This window comes from Arvicola amphibius, chromosome 1, assembly GCF_903992535.2.
Source record: "Arvicola amphibius chromosome 1, mArvAmp1.2, whole genome shotgun sequence".
Classification (NCBI taxonomy): domain Eukaryota; kingdom Metazoa; phylum Chordata; class Mammalia; order Rodentia; family Cricetidae; genus Arvicola; species Arvicola amphibius.
The window spans coordinates 11,094,353-11,118,546 of NC_052047.1; the positions used below are offsets into that span (position 1 = coordinate 11,094,353).

Genomic DNA, 24,194 nt, shown 5'->3' on the forward strand with positions numbered 1-24,194 from the left:
GCATCAAGTCCCTGAGATATTCCGTCTAACCAAAAATAACCATTTACTACCATTTATCTATTTCTTTTTTTAAAAAAAAATATTTATTTATTATGTATACAACATTCTGCCTTGATGTATGCCCACACACCAGAGGAGGGCGCCAGATGTCAGTACAGAGGGTTGTGAGCCACCATGTGGTTGCTGGGAATTGAACTCAGGACCTCTGGAAGAGCAGCCAGTGCTCTTAACCTCTGAGCCATCTCTCCAGCCCCCATTTATCTATTTCTTGAGTAGCTTATATTTCGCATTCAATTTTGTAACCACAAAGAATTGTGTTAAGACAACTCCATGGCCACTTCTACTTCATTACCCTTAAAATACTTGTAATGCTTAACTATGTCAAATGTTTGAAATGAAAATTTACATTAGCTATTCTCAAGTTTTCTAGAGAAACATCAAGTGTCCACATTCACAGCACTAAGACGGACCTGGTGTCCACACTCACAGACTAAGACAGAGCTACAGGAAACAATGAGAGTCCACGGTCACGGACTAAGCTGGAGCTACAGGAAACACTGAGAATCCACGGTCACGGACTAAGCTGGAGCTACAGGAAACACTGAGAATCCACAGTCACGGACTAAGCTGGAGCTACAGGAAACACTGAGAGTCCACGGTCACGGACTAAGCTGGAGCTACAGGAAACACTGAGAGTCAACGGTCACGGACTAAGCTGGAGCTACAGGAAACACTGAGAGTCCACGGTCACGGACTAAGCTGGAGCTACAGGAAACACTGAGAGTCCACGGTCACAGACTAAGCTGGAGCTACAGGAAACACTGAGAGTCCACGGTCATGGACTAAGCTGGAGCTACAGGAAACACTGAGAGTCCACGGTCATGGACTAAGCTGGAGCTACAGGAAACACTGAGAGTCCACGGTCACAGACTAAGCTGGAGCTACAGGAAACACTGAGAGTCAACGGTCACGGACTAAGCTGGAGCTACAGGTCAAAACGGACTCAACTCCCTTCTAAACCTAGTGCCTTGAACAAGGAATGGTAAACAATGACTTCAAGGGACAAAGCCTAGCTTGTATCAGGAAATTATGAGCTTGATTATAAAAATACAAAATCATCCATCTAATATAATTTATGTGTTTTAAAAACTAAAGTTTACTCTTTCCTCAGCCCAGCAGAGGAGCAGCAAGAGCAAGTGCTCCTGCACAAAGAGTGGACCTCAGCCAATACTGAAGTAGAGAGGATCCACGTCACACAGAACAGGAGCTGCGTGCCTGTGTCTAGATAAAGGTGAGCGCAGCAGCTCTCTTGTTAGCAGTCATGAGTGTTCCTCTTAACGTGTGTTCATTTCCTCTTTCCATCAACTTTTTCCTCCCATTCAATTCAATTTATTACAAGAATATAGTAATAAACCTACAAAGAAAACTGCACTACATTCATTTTTAAACTTTTTCTGAAAAACCCTAGAATTGAAACTGAATATTTTAAGCAGTTTTACTTTATGTATCTGTCAACCCACATAGATTATTACAGAAACTGACATGTGAGGTATACGACTCTTATAGCATAATCTATTTACCAATAAAATGAAATCAAATGTAATAACGGAACACTTAGTACATTCAACCATAAATAGACAGTAAATGGCACTATAAACATAACAGGAAACTCTATGTGATAGTCTTGACAAATGCCCAAGAAGTGAATGAAAGAGACCCTCTCTCTAACTGCCAGGTGACAGATGACCCAGCACTAATGTCTAAGTGTCTTCAAGAAAATCCTATCTTAAGTTCTGGTTTATTTTCAAATGTCTATTAAAAGTTTCTGGGGGCTGAAGAGATGGCTCAGCGGTTAAGAGCATTGCCTGCTCTTCCAAAGGTCCTGAGTTCAATTCCCAGCAACCACATGGTGGCTCACAACCATCTGTAATGAGGTCTGGTGCCCTCTTCTGGCCTTCAGGCATACATGCAGAGAGAATATTGTATACATAATAAATAAATAAATAAATATTAAATAAAAAGTTTCTGAAAGACTTTTTTTTACCAAAACTACATAACAGAATGGATAAAAGCCTAACATAACTAAAACTAGACTAGCACTGAGCTAATAACCACCGAAGCCAAGGCAGATAGATAAAAATATATACACTGTGCTGTTCGTACATATTGTTTAATTTCCATAACATATTTAAGATAATTAAGATAGCCGGGCGGTGGTGGCGCACGCCTTTAATCCCAGCACTCGGGAGGCAGAGGCAGACGGATCTCTGTGAGTTCGAGACCAGCCTGGTCTACAAGAGCTAGTTCCAGGACAGGCTCCAAAGCCACAGAGAAACCCTGTCTCGAAAAACCAAAAAAAAAAAAAAAAAAAAAAAAAGATAATTAAGATAATTCCTGGCTTTCCACAAAATAGAAGCTAAAATAAATTTAATTAGAACAAATGAGCTAAGTGCTGGAACCATAGAGCAGCATCAATGAGCCACAAGCAAGAGCAACAAAGCTTCGCTCTCCATCATGGTGTAAACAAGGTGTACAAGGAGCCTCACTTTCTGTACCAGTGTATTTAGAAACAGAGGACATGGGTGGGACACCTTCAGGAGATTCACCATAACTTACAGGTTATGGTTCAAAGCATGCAAAGAAATCTCTGCAGGCAGACTCCATCCCATGAGTATCTGTGGTGAACAGTCTACTCTGCCCAGGCCTGATTCAGCTCTCAGAAACAGTTTGCTCAGGACCAAGTGTGACTTGAAGTCTCAGCTGTGGTGGTAGCTGGTCAGCGCTGACAACACATGAGGAAAGGGAAAGCAATCGCACACGCTAACGAGCACTCCCTTAACTTACTTCACCCTCACAATAATTCACAGAGGCAGACACTTCTCAATTTACTCTTTTTGGGAATTTCATAAATGAGTACTGTATTTTACATCATTTCTACCGAAGCCTCTTCCCACTCCAACTCCTCCAGTGGCCCCCAGCTCCCTTTCACGTTCATGTCTTCATCAATGAGTGTGTGTCCGAGTGTGTGTGTGTGTGTGTGTGTGTGTGTGTGTGTAAACCTGCTGAGTCAACCTAGTGGTACTCTTTTACAATTACAGAAGCCGAGATAAGTGGATGGAGGTGCCCCAGGGTCCACACCAATTAAAGCCACAACAGGTGTAGCTGAGTCTGCGGTCTCCACAGGCTTTGTTAATCCCACCGCAGGAGAGGCTAGGGAGAGTGAAGCGAGCGGCCTTGCCCATCTCCAAAACTCAAAGAGCTTCCTCCTCACCCTCATAGCAAAGCATCATGTGTTTCAAAGGATCACACGACAACTCTGCTGCTTTTCAGAGAACTCTCCAGAAAAGAAAAGATAAAAGTAATTTTTAAAAAAACAGCTTTATTAGCAATGCAGTCCCAATCCCTTCTTCTTGATTACTTCCTGATAACCAAGAGAACATTTACAGACCTACAGAACCACAAAACCAAATAGCAAACAGCTTCAGCAAACACTGATCATGGATACTGCATTTTCAAACATTCCGAGGTACACCAAGGCATCAGTACTACAACTAACTGTGTAAGAGTGTGCTGGCGAATAAACAAAATTTAGCACTAAAAAGTTTGAAATTCAAAAACCATGAGCACAGCTAAGCAACACTCTTGGTTTTCCAAATGCAGGACTTCATTTAAAGCAATGTAAAACACTAACTGCATTTTATAAGCACAGAGATAAAACTACATGTGATGGTGTGAGCAGGCAAGCTACATGTGAAAGACAGAGAATTCAAATCGGCTTTCGGCATTATAAGTAAGTATGCTCTGAGGCTTTCTTCTTAAATCTGTACCTCATTTCAGCATTTAAAAAATAAAGTCTGGGGCGGTGGTGGCGCACGCCTTTAATCCCAGCACTCGGGAGACAGAGGCAGGCGGATCTCTGAGTTCGAGGCCAGCCTGGTCTACAAGAGCTAGTTCCAGGACAGGCTCTAGAAACTACAGGGAAACCCTGTCTCGAAAAACAAAAAAATAAATAAATAAATAAATAAAATAAAATAAATAAAGTCTGCAAAACTTTTAACAAGGAGAGAAACTACTGGGATTGAAAACTGTGTATGTGTGTGTGTGTATGTGTGTGTGTGCGCGCGCGCGCGCGCCACGTGTGCATGTGGCAGCCAGAGGACAACTTCCAGGAGTCAGCTTTCTCCTTCCATGGCGGCTCCTGCACAAGGAACTCTAGTAGCATTGACCTTGCTCATTAAGCATTTTTATCCCTGAGCCATCGCCCTGCCCGCTGTTTTTAAAAACTTACAGGAGTTTTATAATACCAAATTTACTTGAAAACTTTTAATTTACTCAGTATATTTAGTTTATTTCATTTTTTTTTTTGGCATAGTCAAATTGATACCAGAAACTAAAATCTTCACATTTATGGTCAAGTAAAAGAAGCATATGCTACACAGTAAACTGCCGATTAATTAAACTCCAACTGCATCTAAAATTATCAACAGTATTATCATGCTTACCACAGTACTCCACAAACACATTCCCACACACATATGGGGGCACACATAAACACAGGGAAATTCAATACTAGTTAGGAATAAAGTCACATAACAAGGCATAAGTTGCTCAGTCTTTCGCAAAGTATCGGTCAAAGAGAACACTGAGCCTTTAAGGCATTTCAAGATATCCAGCAAAACTGTACATTCAATTATTACTAAAACATTATACTTAGCAACAAAAGTTACAGCTACAATGGTTTGTAAAAATGTCTTCAATAAAACATTGAACTAAACTAGCCAGAGAACACAGCAACTAAATCCCATAGTTTTAGGCATTACAAGTAATAGGGATTATTTCATGCTTCTGTTGTCCTAAATTTCTTTCGAGAACATTATTATATAAAATAGAGAGGGTTGAGAGTTTAACATTTATTCAAATATACAATGGTGGTATATTTGCTCATTTTCTTTAAAAAGATGCCATAAAAAGCTAGAGGAATGTCATGAGAGACGACTGAAATCCTAGTCACAGGGACCTGGACCATTAACTCAGACTGCCCAGACAGGAAACTCCATCTTGACTGGAGGCTGCCACAGAAAACTGGAGCAAACAATGCTGCTTGACACTTAACCAAAGAGACTGAAGTCGAGGCCTAGCGCCCTTACATAGGTACTGGTGCATGTGAGGAGCTACACAGCACACAGGTAGAGATCTCTGGAAAGCACAAGTCTAGGGGGCAGTGGCGTGCTGAAGAAGTGAGCATCACAGTCTTTCCACGAATGCTGATGTCCTACACCCATGAGTTCAGCTGTAAGGATTAAATTCGCCATCTCAAGAACTCCAGTGCCTCAACCCTATGGCAGTGGCAAAGCTGTCCCCAGATGAGGCTCAGAGGGACGGCAAAGCCTTCCTCGGGGAGAGTGTGATGTTGATGGTGTTTTCAGAAAACGTCCACTGACTGTAGCTTCCTCCACTCCCAGACTAATATTTAGAGCATGAAGGCCATTCCTACTGAGATTAGATAAACCCTCCTCCTTGGTCAGCTGTAAAGAAAATGTGGTACATTTACATAATGGAGTACTACACAGCAGAAAAAAATAATGACATCTTGAAATTTGTGGGCAAATGGATGGATCTAGAAAACATCATATTGAGTGAGGTAACCCAGACCCAGAAAGACAAATATCATATGTACTCACTCATAAGTGATTTTTAGAGATAAAGCAAAGAAAAACCAGCCTACAATTTACAATCCCAGAGAACGTAGACAACAAAGAAGACCATAAGAGAGACATACATGGATTTAATACATGAGAAGTAGAAAAAGACATGATCTCCTGAGTAAATTAGAAGCGTGGGGACCATGGGAGAGGATAGAAGGGAGGGGAGTGGAGAAAAATATACAGCTCAATAAAAAAATAGATATAGCTAAAAAAATAGATGATAGATAGATAGATAGATAGATAGATAGATAGATAGATAGATAGATAGATGACAGACAGACAGAGAGACAGACAGACAGAGGTGCTGAGGCTTCTCCATCACAGTCCTGACCACTGATCCCAGCTTCTCTGTACGTATGTCTGTCTTCTTATCCCTGCTCAGGGTTCCAGGACCCAAGTCATGCAATAATAACCCAAGTTATTCTTTCCACAGCCCAGAAGAGGAGCAGCAAGAACAAGTGCTCCTGCAGACACAGGAGCTGTTTCCTGTAGCTCGTCTTAGGCCGTGACCGTGGACTCTCATTGTTTCCTGTAGCACATATATTTAGCGCTCTCATACTTAAGTGTGAGCACTTGCAGGGCAACAGCCAAGCTTCAGCTGCTCCCTCCCCCCCCCCCATTATTCTGGTTCTCCTAGCCTAAGAAAAGCATTCTATGTAATGCAACGAACTTTGTGTGTGTCAAGCTGATGTAGTTCTCCAATTTCCAGTATCTGTGAAGAAATCTGTTTCACATAAATTCTGTGCTTTAAGAGCCGTTTGTGTCCCTTTTTCTCTTGGACATTATGACAAAATTAATTTAATGTGCAGCCCCATCTCCTTGATTTGCACAAGGCCCATGCATTAGGAAAGTCAACTACTTCTCAAATAAGTAACAAGTGTTATTTGCAATTCATCATTTATGTGAGCATAATTGGGGGATTTGGTGGGAGCAGTGCCGTCAACTGAACCCCGAGCCATGTGCCTACTAGGCAAACATTCTACCACTAATAGCATGCACCCAGCCCTTGGTTGCTTTGAGTTTCCCTTTATAGTGCAGAGTGACCTGGACCTGGGCACTGTCTTCTCCTGCATCTGCCTCCCCAGTGCTAGATTACAGGGATGCCATATGGGCAGACTTAAAATTTTAAAGTTGTATATCACGGGGTTATCTCTTATATCTCCTAGAATCGACGGCCTGTATTTTCTACACCCTAGACACGTGATTAAATTCATACCAATTTTCTTTCAATGCATTTAAATATTTTACTTAATGTAAAGCTTTAACAGAAGAAATGAAGACTTTGTTCTCTTTGTTGACACTCTAACTGACTAAGAAAATTATCAATTTCCATTTATTTTCATTAAGTTTAAAAACTGTATCATTTAAATATTAAATAAATTTAACTTTTCACTCAGTTCTGTGCCACAGAGGCATAGACGGCTGTTCAAAATGCAGAAAACTGAAATCCTAAAGGCACTTAGTCAGAGCTGTCTCAATACTGCACTGCCTAGATCACCTTCTACTGTCTCATGACTGTCTCCTCCTCCCAAAGCATCTTCTGAAGTTTACAATTCCATGTACAAAATGCTACATTATGGTACCTTTTTAAAAGCAAGCAAAGGCCTTTAAAAGGCTGGAAGGAAATCTGGTTACTTATTAACCACATGGATATTCAGTTTCAAAGATACAAAAATTGAAGAATTAAATGTTATGAGTGTTCCCAGTAACTCTGACTGTCTCAATTATGTAATTGCTGTCATTGCTATTAACTCTTATCGAGGAGGTTAAAAATAGCCTGTATTCACTGGTAATTAGATTGCTTTGACCTCTTTACAGGTGAATAACCATTTTTAAATAATTTTACTGTAATTTATAAACATATGAAATTAAAAGTCTAGATGTAAGAAAGAATATAAATAGCAGGCCTTAAATTACAGTATCTATCTTCAAGAACATTCCATACATCTTTCCCAGTACTTACTTATCAAACAATGTATGTTATGGGAGTAGCGAGAATTGTCTGGGATGGTGAAGCTGCCATCACAGATAGCAACCTGGCTCTCACCAAACGGAAGAGCGAAGAAGCAAAGTTTGTACAAGAAACATCCCAGGGCCTGTAAAACAAAGAAACAGGAGTTTTCGTCAGGACTCAGCAATCAGTCACAGAACATAAAAACAGTCAAGACCAGAGCTGGAAATGCAGCTAAGTGATAGACCACTTGCTTAACATAAGCAGCTCCATGAACAAGAAAGCTAAAAGTTAAACATGCTATTTCAAACAAACAAGTTGAATGCTCCTGTTTTGGATCCAATTATTACTTAACCAAGTTAACATGTTCAATGTTTCTTAAAAGCCTTTAGCTTTATAGTTCGGTGTTTCTCGGCTGCATCTGCAATCAGTTAGATAAGCTACTCTGGATCGTGAGTCACTAAAATTAAGCCTGGCTGGTTCCTTTTGGAGGAAATATTATCTTTTGGGTACTGTCCTCATTGGTATTGCCAATTTGGCACAAGCTACATCTGAGAAGAGGCCTCTCTCAGAATGGCAGCAGACAAGTAAATGGGGCTGTTTTCTTAAGTAATGACTGGTGGGGACGGGCACAGGCCACTGTGGTGATGCCCACCCCTGGGCTGGTGGTGACATAAGCAAGTAAGGGAGCAGCATTCCTCCGTGGTCTCTGCTCCCGTTCTTGCCTCTAGGTTCCTGTTCTAGCTTCATCAGTGATGAACTCCAAAGCTGTAAGATTGCTTTTGGTGATGGTGTCTGTCACAGCTGCACTAACCCTGACTAAGGCAGGTCATACTATCAACTTACAAGGAAAACAAAGGCTCTTCTAACAAACTTTCTTAAAGCTCACTATAAAACATGCTTGAAGACTTTTGAGGCTGTCCATCAAAGCTAAGACACCAATAGCAAATTTTACTGGTCATTATTTCATAACATAAAAATCAATTCACTGACCAGCAAGGTGGGTCCCTGGTGAAGGCCCATGGCAACAACCCTGATAACCTGAGTTTATGCCCAGGACTCAAGTGGTGGAAGGAAAAGATTGTTCTCAAATTGTCCCCTAATCTCCACACATACCCAGAGGCAAAACATAGGTTACACGCAATAAAAACATTAACTCTCTGGGCCTGGAGAGACCGCACAACAGTTAGCACGTGCTGCTCTTACACAGGACCTGAGTTCAGTTCCCAGCTCCCATGCCAGGGGCTCACAAGCCTCTGGAACTCTTCTGGCCTCCACAGGCACCAGCACACACAACAAACACAAATGTGCGTAAATAAAACATCTTTAATTAATTCTATATTTCTATCTACAATCCTACGATTTTTACTGTACATTGTACTATTCTGAGCATCAAAACATACTTTAAAAGGTGGCTGTGGGGTCTGAGGATGTAGTTCAGAAGTGAAGTATTTCCTAGTATATAAACCCCCTCAAAAAAAGACGGCAATGGTGGAAAAAATGCGTGAAATACATTGTATTGTATAAACACAGTAAACTGTCCCATTTCACACCATAAACATTCCCATTATGTAAGAAACAAGAGGGACCCATTAAGCTTTTAAAAGGGGTTATCATCGTGTTCAATTTTCTTCTCTAAAAGGTAAATAAAGGATTCCTATTAAGCATCCTAGATGTCAGGATAAAAATAACCTACAAGCCGGGCGGTGGTGGCGCACGCCTTTAATCCCAGCACTTGGGAGGCAGAGGCAGGCGGATCTCTGTGAGTTCGAGGCCAGCCTGGTCTACAAGAGCTAGTTCCAGGACAGGCTCCAAAGCTGCAGAGAAACCCTGTCTCGAAAAACCAAAAATAATAATAATAATAACCCACAATGGTAACTTTCAAAAAAAAATGTTTGCCAAAATTATGATATGTTATATAACTACTTTCACCTGACCACTGTAATTCTTTTAATTAGTTTATCTTCTTGAAACAGAACCAGTAAACACAATTCCTGACTAAAGTGAATGAACACACCTACAGCGTAGGGTTTTCTGTTCCATCTGTGCTAAGACAAGCATAAGACAATCGCCACGGACACGGAAACTGTAATTGCTTAGCAGCTACATCCAGATTTTCTATATTGCCATCAGCCAAAATTCCACTCGTTCAAAACTGAAAAAAAAATGTGACCATTCACTTAGGATCTAAATCCTAAAAACTACCGGGCAGTAGTTACATAACATACAAGTACCCCCTTTCTTGAATGTAGGCAATTCCACCTCCTAAATTAGCTAGCATTCTATTTCTGAGGGAGAAGCTCCTTCCCACATAGAAAGGATGTCTCTGGGGAGGCCAAGGACAGGAGGCAGCTCAACTCGGACTCCTCTGGTTAGAGCAAAGATTGGCCTTCAAGCCTTACCCAGATATCAGCCTTGGTGGTGATGGGCTTCCCGCCATAAAGATTGATCATTTCCGGGGCTCTGTATGACAGAGTTGTGTACCTGGCAGCATGAGGGAAACAGGAGACACATTCAAAACAAAAGGGCAAATGAGACACGCTTCCCTAAAACATAAAAAGGCTTTGGGGTTCAGAACTGTATATAACTAATACTATCTTTAAATGCTTGTTAAAAGTCTATCAAGAATTAAACAAAACAAGTTATCTACAGACATTGGGGTTCAGAACTGTATATAACTAATACTATCTTTAAATGCTTGTTAAAAGCCTATCAAGAATTAAATGAAACAAGGTATCTACAGATACTTTGTTGAGCAATAATAAAAGTATTTCAAATAATATAAAAGTTGAATTTCTTTTATTAATAAAAACTTAAATGCAACTCATTGGGAATATTTCTGTTGATTTTTATGAAACAACTCAGTCTGTCACAGCCTCCTTACCAGACATTTCATCTATGAAACGGAAGACTGCACTCTCGAAATCTTAATTTAGTTCTTCCCTAAGGAGTTTGTTTTAGAAATGTTAGTATACCCAGTTGTACACAGCAGTAAATGTTTTGAGGTTTTATGATTTTCTTGAAAGTTATCTATTACAACTCAATTATACACATTATATATGCTTCTAACATGACTACAACCTAAGCTCTTTGGAATTAGAAGTCACTGTAAATAAATACTCATGACCAAAAAGAGAAAGGAAAGAGAAATCTATTAGGAACAGAAATTTTAAATCAAGCAGTGCTCAAATCTCACTGCAAAAATCATAATAATATAAAATGGACCACCTCTATCACAGTGAGATTCGGTTTTAGTATTTATACTTTATTTTACAAGAAGGCTCTTAAATCACAACATTCTAATACCTTACTTCTCCCAAATTACACTAACTGGTGAAGATGATCTGAATGATACTATTCCAGAGGAACCAGAATGTAAACTGCATAATGGCAAGGCTTCTATCATTATATCCCGTCACCAAAACCAGGATTGGGCCCTGAATGAATACTTGTTAACTCAACAGACCATCAACTCTTCAATTCAGCCACAAAGGATACGAATTCTTAGTGAGTTTACATGCCATATTGCAATCATCACAAAAATTTAACTGAGCATCCCACAATGCAACAAATTAGGTGTCTAGCAGATCAGAGATACTGGAGACCTCAAGCAGCCACTAGAAATCTTCATCCACAAGATGTTTTAATTATGTGGATGTACATGGATCCCAACAGGCTAACCTGCACGGCTTCTGCTCTTGTGTTTCCTATGGGTTTGTTCTTATAGAAGCTAATGCAATGGTTCCAGGCTGTTTTCTGAGTGAAACACACAGTCCACAGTACACGTCACTGCTTTACAGTCTATATGACTGCATCCTACAAATGGGTCAGTCTCCAGCTCTCTCGGAACAGCTTCCTCGCCCTAACCCTGAGAATCAGTGAGGAAGCGATAAGGACACCACTTAGAAATGCCTACCCTGACGGACCGCTGTCTCTCTGTGTCCTATCCTGACAGACCACTGTATTCTCTGTGTCCTATCCTGACGGACCGCTGTCCTCTCTGTGTCCTATCCTGACGGACCGCTGTCCTCTCTGTGTCCTATGCTGACGGACTGCTGTCCTCTCTGTGTCCTATGCTGATGGACCGCTGTCCTCTCTGTGTCCTACCCTGACGGACCGCTGTCCTCTCTGTGTCCTATGCTGATGGACCGCTGTTCTCTGTCATTTCAGTGCTCTAAGACAAACTGCTAGTTGTACTTTCTGAAACTAAAAAGCAGCGAAGTTAGGTTGTCACGGTAGCCTGGCAACCACAGAAAGCAGAGGATTGAGAAACAAAAAGCTGTGTGACATTACCCGAGAAAGCTCTGCAGTATGACGCTGAAGAAAGAGTGACTTCGCACAGTCTGAGCACTTACTGAGTACATATGCTATGCACTGGTAACAACAGCTAACATGTCTCGAGCTCCTTACTCTTGCAAAGGTACCACTGCCCTGTCTCAGTAAAGACAAAGACTCTACACTGGACTCACAGACACTTAAGGAACTAGAGAGATGCCTCATGGTTAAAACTCTGTTCTTGCAGAAGACCAGGGTTCAGTTCCCAGCACAACTATCCAGAGAACCCAAGGCACTCTTCTGACCCCCACAGACACTACACACACATGTGGTACACAAATATACACACAGGTCAAACATTCATATTCATATAAAAATAAATCTTTTTAACTCAAATTGCTTAAAACTCTCTCAACTACTACCACTTATTTTATAAGTTTCATTATTAATCTGTTTACCACACAGACAAAAAATTTCATTCACAGTATTCATTAACAGTCTATTAGATTGTCTAGTCACATACTAATCATTTCCATTATGATGGAATCTTGTAAAATTTGTATTAATGTAGCTAGCTAGCTACAGACTCAAGTTAATCAAAATGCCTACGTTACAAAATGCAATAAAGGTAAGCACTTACTTTTTAATTTCTTCTTCTACTACATTAACTCCATCTTTTTGAGGATTGAGAAACTTATTAGTGGCACTGCCAAAGTCACAAAGCACATAATTTCCGGCATCATTTAGCAAAATGTTTTCTACCTTAAGGAAAGAAAATCAATTGATTACTATTTTCAAAATAAAAATTGTCTTTTTTAAACCTGTTTTCATCAAGTGCCTGGTGTACATATATACACACATACATGTATGTATATACAGACATAATACACCTCAAACAAAGGCAATGAACCAGAGCAGGCAGTGGTACATCCCTGATGACCTAAGAACTCAGAGACTGAGCCAAAAGGCCAGAGGTTTAATGACAATGGCCAACCCTAACCTCCTAAATTCTCTATATGAACAACTAGTGAAGGCCAAGATCTTCTTTGAGTATATCTACATCTTTCTCTATTCCTAAGACTTCTGCCTACCTGGAGACAAGGAGTAACAGAAAGCATTTAAATTCCATTTCAGTTTGGTAACTATAGGTTGAGTATTCACATGCAAAATGCTTAAGACCAGAAGTGTTGCTGATTTGGGATTATTTTTTATAGTGGGTGGGGAGAGTGGAAATTCAAGAATAAGAATAAATTTCATTCACGTTCCATCAATACCTTATACATTAAGTCTGACAGTAATTTTAAACAATTAACTGCAATCTGAAGCACGTGATCAGGTACAGAATTTTACATGGATGGCACCACCATTTCAAGTCTCAACAAAGCTAAGACAGTGGGCCTTTTTAAATGCACACTTTCTGATAAAGAAGCTTAGCCTATACCACCGTTTTTATCTAAAATTCCTACAGTGAAAAGAGAAATTTAAATTTATACTTTAACTTGGAGATCAGAGTTAAAATAATTTTAAAAAGTACAAATACTCCAATATCTTGAATTCAACAATGCCGGTTCAGAGAAAGTCCCATCTGCTGCTTACTAAGTGCTTACGTCGTTGGACAATTTGCTTAGCCACTCCCCTCTCTGGTTATCTTATCGAGAAAACAGGGAAGATAATAGTTACTATGACGGGTTAGAAGAGCCAATGTACTCAGAACACGGTCTGGAATATATTAAGGAACAAATAAATATTATGGCAATACCTTTTATTTACTTATTTATTTTCATTACTGAAATGCTAATAAAGTTTATTTCAGGCTTTCATGATTATCAACAACCAACATTCTAAATGACATTGGTTATTTTTGTTTATCATAAGATATAAAATTGTATTGAATCAGTCAAAACAGTCATTCACTTCTTTACTAAACAACCAAGAGCCTCTGCTATATGCCATGCACTGTCCTGAGAGCTTGGCTACATCATACACACAAACAAACCAACACCAAAGGCCTCATGACCCTTATCCTCTAGTGGGAAGAGCGGACAAAACACAATGAAACTACACAGGATCTTTGGGAGGGTACAGGAGCAGGGAGAGAAAGAAAGAAACACTCTAAATTCTAAGTGCAGAACAAAAGTGTCTCACGGTCCTTACCTTCAGATCCCGGTGGATTATGGGAGTCTTACACTGATGCAACCTCGCAACAGCTTCACAGGTGTTGCAGAAGATCTGTAAGACTTCTGATTCAGTGAAGCCCGTCTGTAGCTTCTTGTTCATCTGATTCACTACCTGCCCAGCTGAGCAAAGATACAACTCTGAGGATGCATTCTGATAACATCCACCAGAAACAAGGACTCAAAGCGCCCTTCCAGCACTAGCGCTGACCTCCCCCAGGATGCTTACACCTACTAAGCTAAAGTGTGACATATGTCTTGGAAATCAGAGCGCCGTAAAAAGACAGCATCTTGCTAATACTATTTGCCATTTTTAAAAAATATTTAACCATTTCTGAAATTGCAGTTTTCCTTATGATTAATGATGTATATATTTGAAGCAATAATCATTCAACACTGTTTTGTACTGGGTAAAGTATGATAAACAAAAATAAGATTTTTAGTATCATAGAATATAGTGTCTCAAGATTAAAAAATAACGACACAGCCGTGACTATAATTCATAACATTCCACAGTAAGAATGAGAGAACTCACATAAGAAACTTGAATTTAGACTGAGGGAAGGATGGGAAGAAAGGAGAGCAGATCAATGTAGGCTTATCTAAGGCTTCTGTGGAGACAGAACAATCACTAATTAACAAGGCCAAAGAGAACCTGTGGGTAATGAACGTTATGTTCAAACATCTCTGTTAAATAGGGATTTGCTGGCGACAGTAACTGATAAAGAGCTGCTGCTGATTCGGCTGAGGAGGCACAGAAAAACGAGGTGTAACTGATGCACTCAGACACCAGCAGCCATATTGCACAATGAATTCTTGAAAGTCAAAGAGAACTATAGATCTGACTTTTAAAAACACTGCCTTGATTATAAGATAACGGGATCTAAAAAGACCACTAAAGCTTTATTCCTGGTAATAACTAATAGGACTGGGAGAAAGACAATCAATAATCCTGCCCAGCTGTGAACTATGCATGCGGCCGACCTGCCCGATAAGACGGCTGCCTGCAACAGTGGCATCACTGTGAAAGGGTAAGCAGCTGCTTTCTGACTGGATTTGAGGCCTGCTCCACAGGAGGGAATCATGCTACTGCCAGGCTGGGCTCCAACTCAAGATCCTCTTCACCGTGGCCTCTTCAGCATACCCACCAGTACAAGCTGACACATCAACCATATTCCTGATACTACAAACCTAGTCAAAAGCTCATGGCTGTGGAGATCACAGACACAGGCAGAGGGTTTGTTGCTCTGGGCACAGGTTGTCAAACTGCCTTCTAGACATTTATGTTTGTACCCAGGGACAATGCTCTTGTCAGCCTTGGCCAGAGAAGCTTTTTCTTTCAATGCAGTAGTTAAGGCAGAGACTCCAGACCAGGAGTTTATAAACAGAGCAGGCTTCAGGAGGCCCCAGACCTCCGAGGAGTTACTGCTGGGGGAAGAGACGGCCATGCTCTTCAGTGGTAGCCAACAGTCGGCTGGCTACCCATGCTAGAACAAATAACCTCCAACCCATGCTCTTGCAACTACCACAGATTAACTAAGTGGGTCATTCGTGTGTGTGTGTGTGTGTGTGTGTGTGTGTGTGTGTGTGTGTGTGTGTGTGTATGTGTGTGTGTTCACATTCAAGTGAGAAGCAGATTCACTGGGAAAAGGGTAGAGAGCTCATGCACTTCTGCAGGTCTTGCTTCTATCTGCATAAGAAAATCTACCCAGGAGAGCCTACTAGAGCCAACAAGAGCAAGAAAGAGAGGAAGTAAAACTTCTCCAACCAGTCACAGTTACCAAACAGTCATGTGAACAAGCTCTGACAAATCAGCAGTGTCGCCCTGCCAGGCTCGGCCCACAGCTGCTGATGGACAGATCCACAAGCAATCAAAAGCAACTGTTGCTTTATGCTACCAAATTTTCAAGTGTCTTATTTTCAAGTAAAAGCTAGTAGAGATAGAACTTACAAGAATTAATACAAAGCAGCTTCTAAAATGAACTTAAAAAGTCACAAATGGCCGTAATTGTTTATACTCTATTTATAAAACAATAGAAATACATTCAAAATAACCATACTGATGTCCAGAATTCTAATTCCAAAAATACAATATCTCTTTAAGTCAGTGGTTCTCAACTTTCTTAATGCCGCAACCTTTTTTTTTTGTTTGTTTTTGTTTTTTGGGTTTTTTTTTTTTTTTTTTTTTTTTTTTGGTTTTTTTCGAGACAGGGTTTCTTTGTGGCTTTAGTGCCTGTCCTGGAACTGGCCTCGAACTCACAGAGATCCGTCTGCCTCTGCCTCCCGAGTGCTGGGATTAAAGGCGTGCGCCACCACCGCCCAGCAATGCCACAACTCTTTAATACAGTTCCTCATATTGTGGTGACCCCCTAAGCATAAAAATTATTTTCATTGCTACTTCATAACTGTAATTTTCCTGCTGTTATGAATCGTATATAAATATCTGCTATGTAGGATATCTAACATATGACCCTTGTGAAAGAGTCATCAACATCTAAGGAGGTTATGACCCACAAGTTGAGAAGTACTCTTTTAAGTGATGTAACAGAAAACTAGCAAGTAATACCAAAACATGAATTGAGAGGTGAAAGGCAACTGTACTGCACAGAAAATGGCAGAAAGCATCGAGAACCCCAAAGCATGAAGTGGGTCACACTCAGGTTACCTCGCACATTCTTCTGCTTCCCACTGAGGCTCAGCCCTACACAATCAGTGTGTGAGCTGTGTGTGTTACACAAGGGACTTCTGCAAAAGAAGGAAGGGGACAGAATTCCTTCTCCCATTCACTACTCCTCCGAAACACTCCTCCCCCATGAGAAAAAGAATGTATCTATTTGCTTCATATGAGAAAAAAATTACCCTGCTCAGGCCTCTGAATTCATTCTCCTAAGATAAAACTGCCAATCTAGAGGGTACATTCTGAGCTGTGATGCATGCAGCAAACTTCTCACATGAGGGAGACTGAGTAACAAAGTAGAAGAATCTGGGAGCAGTTAGAATAAAAGGGAAAATACTTCAAACGTTTAATTTTTAAATTAAAAAAGATTTATACCTAAAATAAGAGCAACGGGTATTTTATTGAAAAATAAGAAAGGACAAAATTTTTATTGATAAATAAAAAGTACAAAAATCCTATAGAAAACTATTATCTACACACACTTAAGGAAGTTTCCAACAAAAGCAGAAACTAAAAGAAAAAAAAAACTGAAAAGATAACCAGAAGAACAATCACCACAGGAAGACAAACATCCATTTCAAACAAGTTTCAGAAAGAACACAAGAGAAAAAGCTTGGTGTCTTACAAAAATATATATATATATAAAACCTAGTTGGGGGTGGTGCATGCCTTTAATTCCAAAACTTGTGGGCAGAGGCAGACCAATCTCTAAGTTCAAAGCCAGCCTGGTTTACAGAGCAAGTTCCAGGACAGTCAATGCTACACAGAGAAACCCTGTCTCAAAAAAATAAAATATCCAAAACTGACATAAATGAAGTATACAAATTATAAGATTTCAATACACTGGAGATAAATGTGAAGCTACCTGATAGTGTCTATGCAGAAAACAGATCTCATTAAAAAAAAAATCAATCATCATAGTAGTAGAGAGAAAAAGGAACAACGCAATGCCTGCATCAGTATTACTTCTAAGCTAGAATCTTTTTTTCTAACCAAATTAACAATCAAATGTGGACACAGAATAAAGACATGCTTGTCTATGGCCCTCCCCTACCCCGAATGTGCCCAATCTCAACTGACCTCAGAAACTTAGTATCACAGCTGCTTAGTACTTGAAAGGGAAAATAAAGACATATTTACAAATTGAAGATCTCAAAAATATTTCCACCCATAAACTCATATCAAAAAGCTTAAGAGAAATTAATTAGTCCAAGAGCAAGGAGAAGGAGTCCAGAGGTGGTCCACTTGAGAGCCATACTTCTGGCCCTGGGCTCACTCCCACACCTAACAATGGGGAGGGGAATAAAAAGGAGTCAAAGACAGAGGAAATCAAGAATTCCCAAGGGACATCTAAACCCTGTGTAAAATCAGCCAAGAGAATGTAATCTCTGTGAAGAGTGCTTCCGAGAGGAAGAAAAATGAAACTCACACAAGTGTTGCCATGTTTAAGCTTGCTACACAGACTTGAATTTCTACTGAGGAAGATGGGCTAAAATAGTAACACACCTGAAGAAATTAGGCAAGTGAAAAACTGGACAGTTACTAACTCCAGGAGAATCTTACTGTACAGGAAAGAAAATGTAATTGTACACTACTCATGTCAGCCCTTCTGGATGGCAAAAAACATGGTGAAAACACAGAATCGGTCCGGAAGCTAAGCATATGCAACACTGGAGTAAATCTCCCCTTGCCTTGGAGCACAGCAATGCTTCTTACAAGAGCCTGCTCCTACCAGGATCCATACTACACTGGCTTCCTCAGTTCCCTCATTCCATGCTTCCACATGCTAAGAACACCCAACTCCCACTTACAAGGCAACCTAGAAATACAGACGGACAATCTGAGAAGCAACATCTCGTGCATCTTAAATGACTCTCAGGAGAGAGGGGGTTTCAATAGGCTGTCAATCAACCCATGGCTTAATAGACTATACTGGGCTTCTGCTGTTCCTGCTGCTGCTGCTGTTTGGTTTGGGACAGTTTCAGAGAGTCTCACTATGTAGCCATGGATTGCCTAGAACCCTCTATATAGACCAGGCTGTCCTCAAACTTACAGAGCTGCATCTGCCCTGCCTCCCTAGTGATGGGATTAAAGGTGTGCACCACCACACCAGCTATTGGGCTTTTTGAACCATGTCACAAATTACTTTGTTTTTTTTTTTTTTAGATTGATTTTTATTTTGTGAGTTTTTTGACTTCAGGTGTGCATGTGCACCGCATGTCTGTTGGTGCCTGTAGAGGCCCTAAGAGGGTGTTAGAGGCCTGAAACAGGAGCCACAGGTAGTTGTGAACCAACACATGGGTGCTGGGAATAGAACCGGGGTCCTCTGCAAGTGCAGTCAGTGCTCTTGACCACTAAGCTATCTCTCCAGCCCTACATAAAACACTTTTGATTTAAAAATTCCTATGAAACAAACCTTGCTGATTCAAACACTAGATAAACATTTCTATTTTTACAAAACCAAGTAAAGACACCATGTTTGTAGAGAATGGACTAAGTGCCCTTCCCCTCTCCATTAGGACATTTAGGAGTCAGGGACAGTTTATATTTGCTATTACTACTAAGGCATGCTATACAAGTAAACATTTATTTATCATGTTAGGTCTAAATAAACATTTTCTCAAATGAATTTTTTAAAAATGTAAAGAGTATGTATTAAAATGCTGCAGGTTTTATGGGGCTGGAGAGATGGCTGTTCTTCCAAAGGAATTCCCTGCACCCACATGACAGTTTACAACTGTCTATATCTCCAGCTCCAGAGAATTCGACACCCTCATACAGACATAACACATAGACAAAACACCAATGAACATAAAATAAAAATAAACCACCTTTTTAAAAAATTCAGGCTCTCTAACTTAAAAGAAAGGAGAATCAGGAGCTCATGGGTAGCCTGGGCTATATGAAATCCTGTCTCAAAAAAATAAAACCGAACAGTTACTAAAGAGACAGCTCAGCTGGGAAGGTGCTCGCCATGCAAGGATGAGGATCTCAGCTGGATCCCCAGAGCACAGGCAGAAAAACGGGTGTGGCAGCAGGTACCTATTACAATGCTGAAGAGGAAGAAACTGTGGATCACTGCCAGGAAGCTCTAGATGCCTCTGAGATACCCTGTCTCAAAAACAACATACTGACAGCAGAATAGCTCAGTGGGTAAAGGCCCTGGCCATCAAGTTTGACGACCTGAGTTTGATCCCCAGGACCCACGTGGCAGAGGAGAGAACAACTCTCAGACGTGACCCTGTGACTTCCTGTTTGTGTGTAGGTGTGCCCCGACTCACAAACTCCAGCACACATACACACAAATTAAAAAAATCCTAAAATCTTCTACAGGCACTACACACCTGAACACTCACACTAAGAAAACTAGCATGCGCTGCCTAAGTGTGACAGATTTAGTGCTTACAGTACATCTTACAATATTAATTCTTGGTAGATTACAAAAATCATGTACAGACAAGAAGTATAACTTAACTTGCTTAGATTTTGATATAGATATGAATAATTTGCATTGGTATAGATTTTGCTTTATTGATAGAGATTTAAGGTCAATTTTGTTATATGCATATGTATTTTTGATACTGATTAAGGTATTATGATTGTGTAGTTCATTTTAAAAATATAATGTGTAATTAGGAAATATAGGTTGCTAATGGATAATCATTGATAATAGTAAAACTTGTAGTCATGTTAGTTAGATTTTCTAGATATATAGAGATATATTTCAGTTAGATAGGCATTCCTAATATCTTTCAAAGACTACAGAATATTGCACTTAAATGTTTTAATAACTTAAGGCTTTTCATGACAATGAGACACGTCAGCTCCTGGCAGCACCAATCTACTTCAAGAGGAAGATGGGCATCAAAGAGGCTCCTTATGGAGATTGATAGCAATTTGCACAAGAAACTGCTCTTGCCTGGACTGTTGCAGAAACTGGACACAAAGAACCCACAGAGAGAGGACTGCTGAACTTGCCTAAATGTGAGATGATTCTTTGGGGTTCTTGACTCATGAAAGAGTCTGCGAGACATTCTGCAGGACACAGCAGAGAGTGACTGAACTGTCTTTGAAATTTCCTGCTTCATGGAAATGTCTGCTGGATACTTATGGGCCTATATGCTGAAGATGGATGCCCCAACAGTACAAAAGAACTTTGGTTGACTGTCCAGGCAGCAAAATGTCTCTGTGATTTCTAGAGTTTTGCAAGTTGCTTACTTCTCATTTACTTAGGTAATATTATGTCCTTCTGGAATCTTTGATGGAGTTGAAGAATAGATAGATAGTTATAGTTGTTTTCCTTTGTTATGATAAAAGATAAAATGGATATAAATATTGTAACTGTAATTCTTACTTGATAACTGTTGTCATATGTAATTTTACTATGTTAAAGTTAAAGCATTTCTTTTTTGTTTAAACAGAAAAAGGGGAAATGATGGAGGATTCTCATTAGCTAATAAACAAACTGCCTTGGCCAGCCCTTAGGTGGGTGGAGTAGACAGAACAGGAAGAAGGAAGTGAGGTAGATGGCTCAGTCAGATGCCACGCCTCTCCTAAGTTAGTCAGACTGCTGTGCCTCTCCTAAGGGAGACAGGCGATGGAGATTCAGACATGCTGAATCTTTCCTGGTAAGACACCATTCGTGGTGTTATACAGATTATTAGATATGGGTTAGTCAAGATGTGAGTAAGAAGCTGGAACTAATGGCCAGGCAGTATTTAAAAGAATACAGTTTCCGTGTAATTATTTCGGGTAAAGCTAGCCGGTGGTTGGGAGCTGGGCAGCTAGAAGCTGGTCCACAGCCCCTTGCTACAAGATTTCTTATTTCAAACCCAATGATCACTTTGCTTAATTCTCCATTTGCAGGTTCCTATCATACTATAAATTATGATTAGGTTTTAAATAAGTTTTTAGAGCATATGTAATTAAGTTATTAAAGCTGAAATTGCAATAAAGCATCTAGAACAAGGTAGCAGCTGCGGTGGGAGAAACCACATCCCTAGCGCTCTATGAAAAGGGTCCCTTTTTAGTACACTACAAATGAAGACAGACACTTACCTCGGCAATACTCCATTAGAATAAGCACTTCCCACACATTGTCACTAATGGAATTGACAGCACAGTCCAAATAACCAACAATATTTTTGTGGCCAGATAGTTCCTTCTGTGAAAAATAAATGAAATCTTTAAAACTAGGAAATATAAACCCTAAACTTCTACAAGTAAAGGTTGTAAGCCTAAATAAGTAGACTTGATAAATTTCTAAAAGTAAGAATAAGGCATGAGAATATTATATTTCAACCAGTAATTTCAACCAGTAATTTCTATGGTGAGTTTTTCATTGGAAGATTCAATGCATATGTGACAGTCATTATCCAGGATAAACAACCTATAACCATTTGTTTACAAGCTCAACCAATCAAGTGATAAAAGCAACACTCTTCCCAAGGGCTGCCACACAGCTCAGCCAGTAAGACACTTATCACTAAGCTAAAGACATTCTGCAGGACACAGCAGATAGTGACTGAACTGCCTTTGAAATTTCCTGCTTCGTGGAAATGTCTGCTGGAAACTATGGGTCTGTAGGCCGAAGATGGATGCCCCAACAGTACAGAGGAACTTTGAGTGACTGTCCAGGCAGCGAGATGTCTCTGTGATTTCTAGAGTTTTGTAAGTTGCTTACTTCTCATTTACTTAGGTAATATTATATCCTTCTGGAGTCTTTGACAGAGTTGAAGAATAGATAGATAGTTATAGTTGTTTTCCTTTGTTATGATAAAAGATAAAATAGATATAAATATTATAACTGTAATTCTTACTTGATAACTGTTTTGTTATATGTAATTTTGCTATGTTAAAGTTAAAGCCTTCCTTTCTTGTTAAACAGAAAAAGGGGAAATGATGTGGGAGGGTCTTCTGTTTGAGTTGATTTCATTGGTTAATAAAGAAACTGCCTTGGCCCATTTGATAGGCCAGCCCTTAGGTGGGTGGAGTAGACAGAACAGAAGGCTGGGAAGAAGGGAAGTTAGGTAGACGCCTTGGGCAATCGCCATGCCTCTCCTCTCTGGGTCAGATGCAATGAAGCTCCGACCCAAGATGGACGTAGGCTAGAATCTTCCCGGTAAGCCACCCTTCGTGGTGCTACACACATTACTAAATATGGGTTAATCAAAATGTGAGAGTTAGCCAGTAAGAGGCTGAAGCTAATGGACCAACCAGTGTTTAAATGAATACTATTTGTGTTGTTATTTTGGGGCATAAGCTAGTCAGGCAGCCGGGAGCCGGGCGGGATGAAAAGCAGGCCTGCCCACTGCTCATCACTACAGGAGACATCTCAGGGGTAACTGCTGCTTAGCACAAGTGAAGATCCAGGAAGGGGCCACAATTATCTTCAAAGAATTTGTAAGTATTGTCATTAATAATATACCTAGTTTCAACTGTGCAAAGTAGTTTGTGATCGGGACTACCACATGTAAAACATGTTAAATCATACAGTAGAAGAGAGGTCACAAAAAAAAAAAAAAAAAAAAAAACACACAACCAAGCAGCACTGCACAGCTCCACAGGCCTCACCGCCCTGCAACACCTTGTTCAGTGGGGATCTGACTGCTGACAGACATCACTCCACACATCCCGCAGCTACACAAATGCTGCCGAGCAGAAGATTATGGCAGAGAAGTACAGCATCTAGGCTCGAGTTAGAAAATTCAATCTAGACTTTGCCATTATGTTCAAGTAATTCTTTTTCAAACTTTTGGCTAATATCTTTACTTATGAAAGGTCTCAAAGCATCTCTAAACTAGATAAGGAATAGAAACAATAGGAATTCAAAGAATCAGATCACAGAAATATCCTTATTTTTTAGGTGTTGATAAAGACATTGATATAAATGAGAAATTCCACTCAGCAGTAAGCTATGCGGGATAGGCATTAAGAGTGCCCCTTAGTAGTCAGCCTTGTGGAACAGGCATTAAAAGTCCCCCTTAGTAGTCAGCCTTTGTGGGACGGGAATTAAGAGTCTCCCTTAGTAGTCAGTTATGTGGGGCGGGCATTAAGAGTCTCCCTCAGCGGTCAGCTATGTGGGACAGGCATTAAGACCCACTGCCAGGAAGAACATTCATGGTTCGGTTGCTGAACAACAGACTGGCTGTTTCTTAGAAGATTTTTTAAAAGGAACCTAAGTATATAACAAAAAAAAAAAAAGAAACTGAGGACTCAAAGACAGTAACACACATGTGCACAGCAGTTAGCTAGTCACAGAAGCCAAAAAAGTAGAGACAGTCTAAATATCTATCAGTTTTTCTCCATGAACAGATAAAACTGTAGTGTTCACAGAATATCATTTGGTGACAGAAAAGAGTAAACATGGATGAACACTACAATGTCTAGGAACCTCAAAGGCACTGGGGGAA

General features: G+C 40.1%; 1 protein-coding gene across 3 annotated transcripts in view; it reads right to left on the reverse strand.

Annotated features, from left to right (window-relative positions):
• Bmp2k (BMP2 inducible kinase) overlaps nt 1–24,194 on the reverse strand; it is a 97,225-nt gene that overhangs the window by 42,617 nt on the left and 30,414 nt on the right. For all 3 annotated transcript variants that reach the window (XM_038316343.1, XM_038316354.1, XM_038316333.1), the window contains exons 3-7: nt 21,841–21,946; nt 14,086–14,228; nt 12,572–12,693; nt 10,059–10,140; nt 7,669–7,801 (exon numbers count right to left, since the gene is read on the reverse strand). In XM_038316343.1, coding sequence (XP_038172271.1) covers nt 7,669–7,801; nt 10,059–10,140; nt 12,572–12,693; nt 14,086–14,228; nt 21,841–21,946 — 586 coding nt within the window. The remainder of the gene's footprint in view (nt 1–7,668; nt 7,802–10,058; nt 10,141–12,571; nt 12,694–14,085; nt 14,229–21,840; nt 21,947–24,194) is intronic.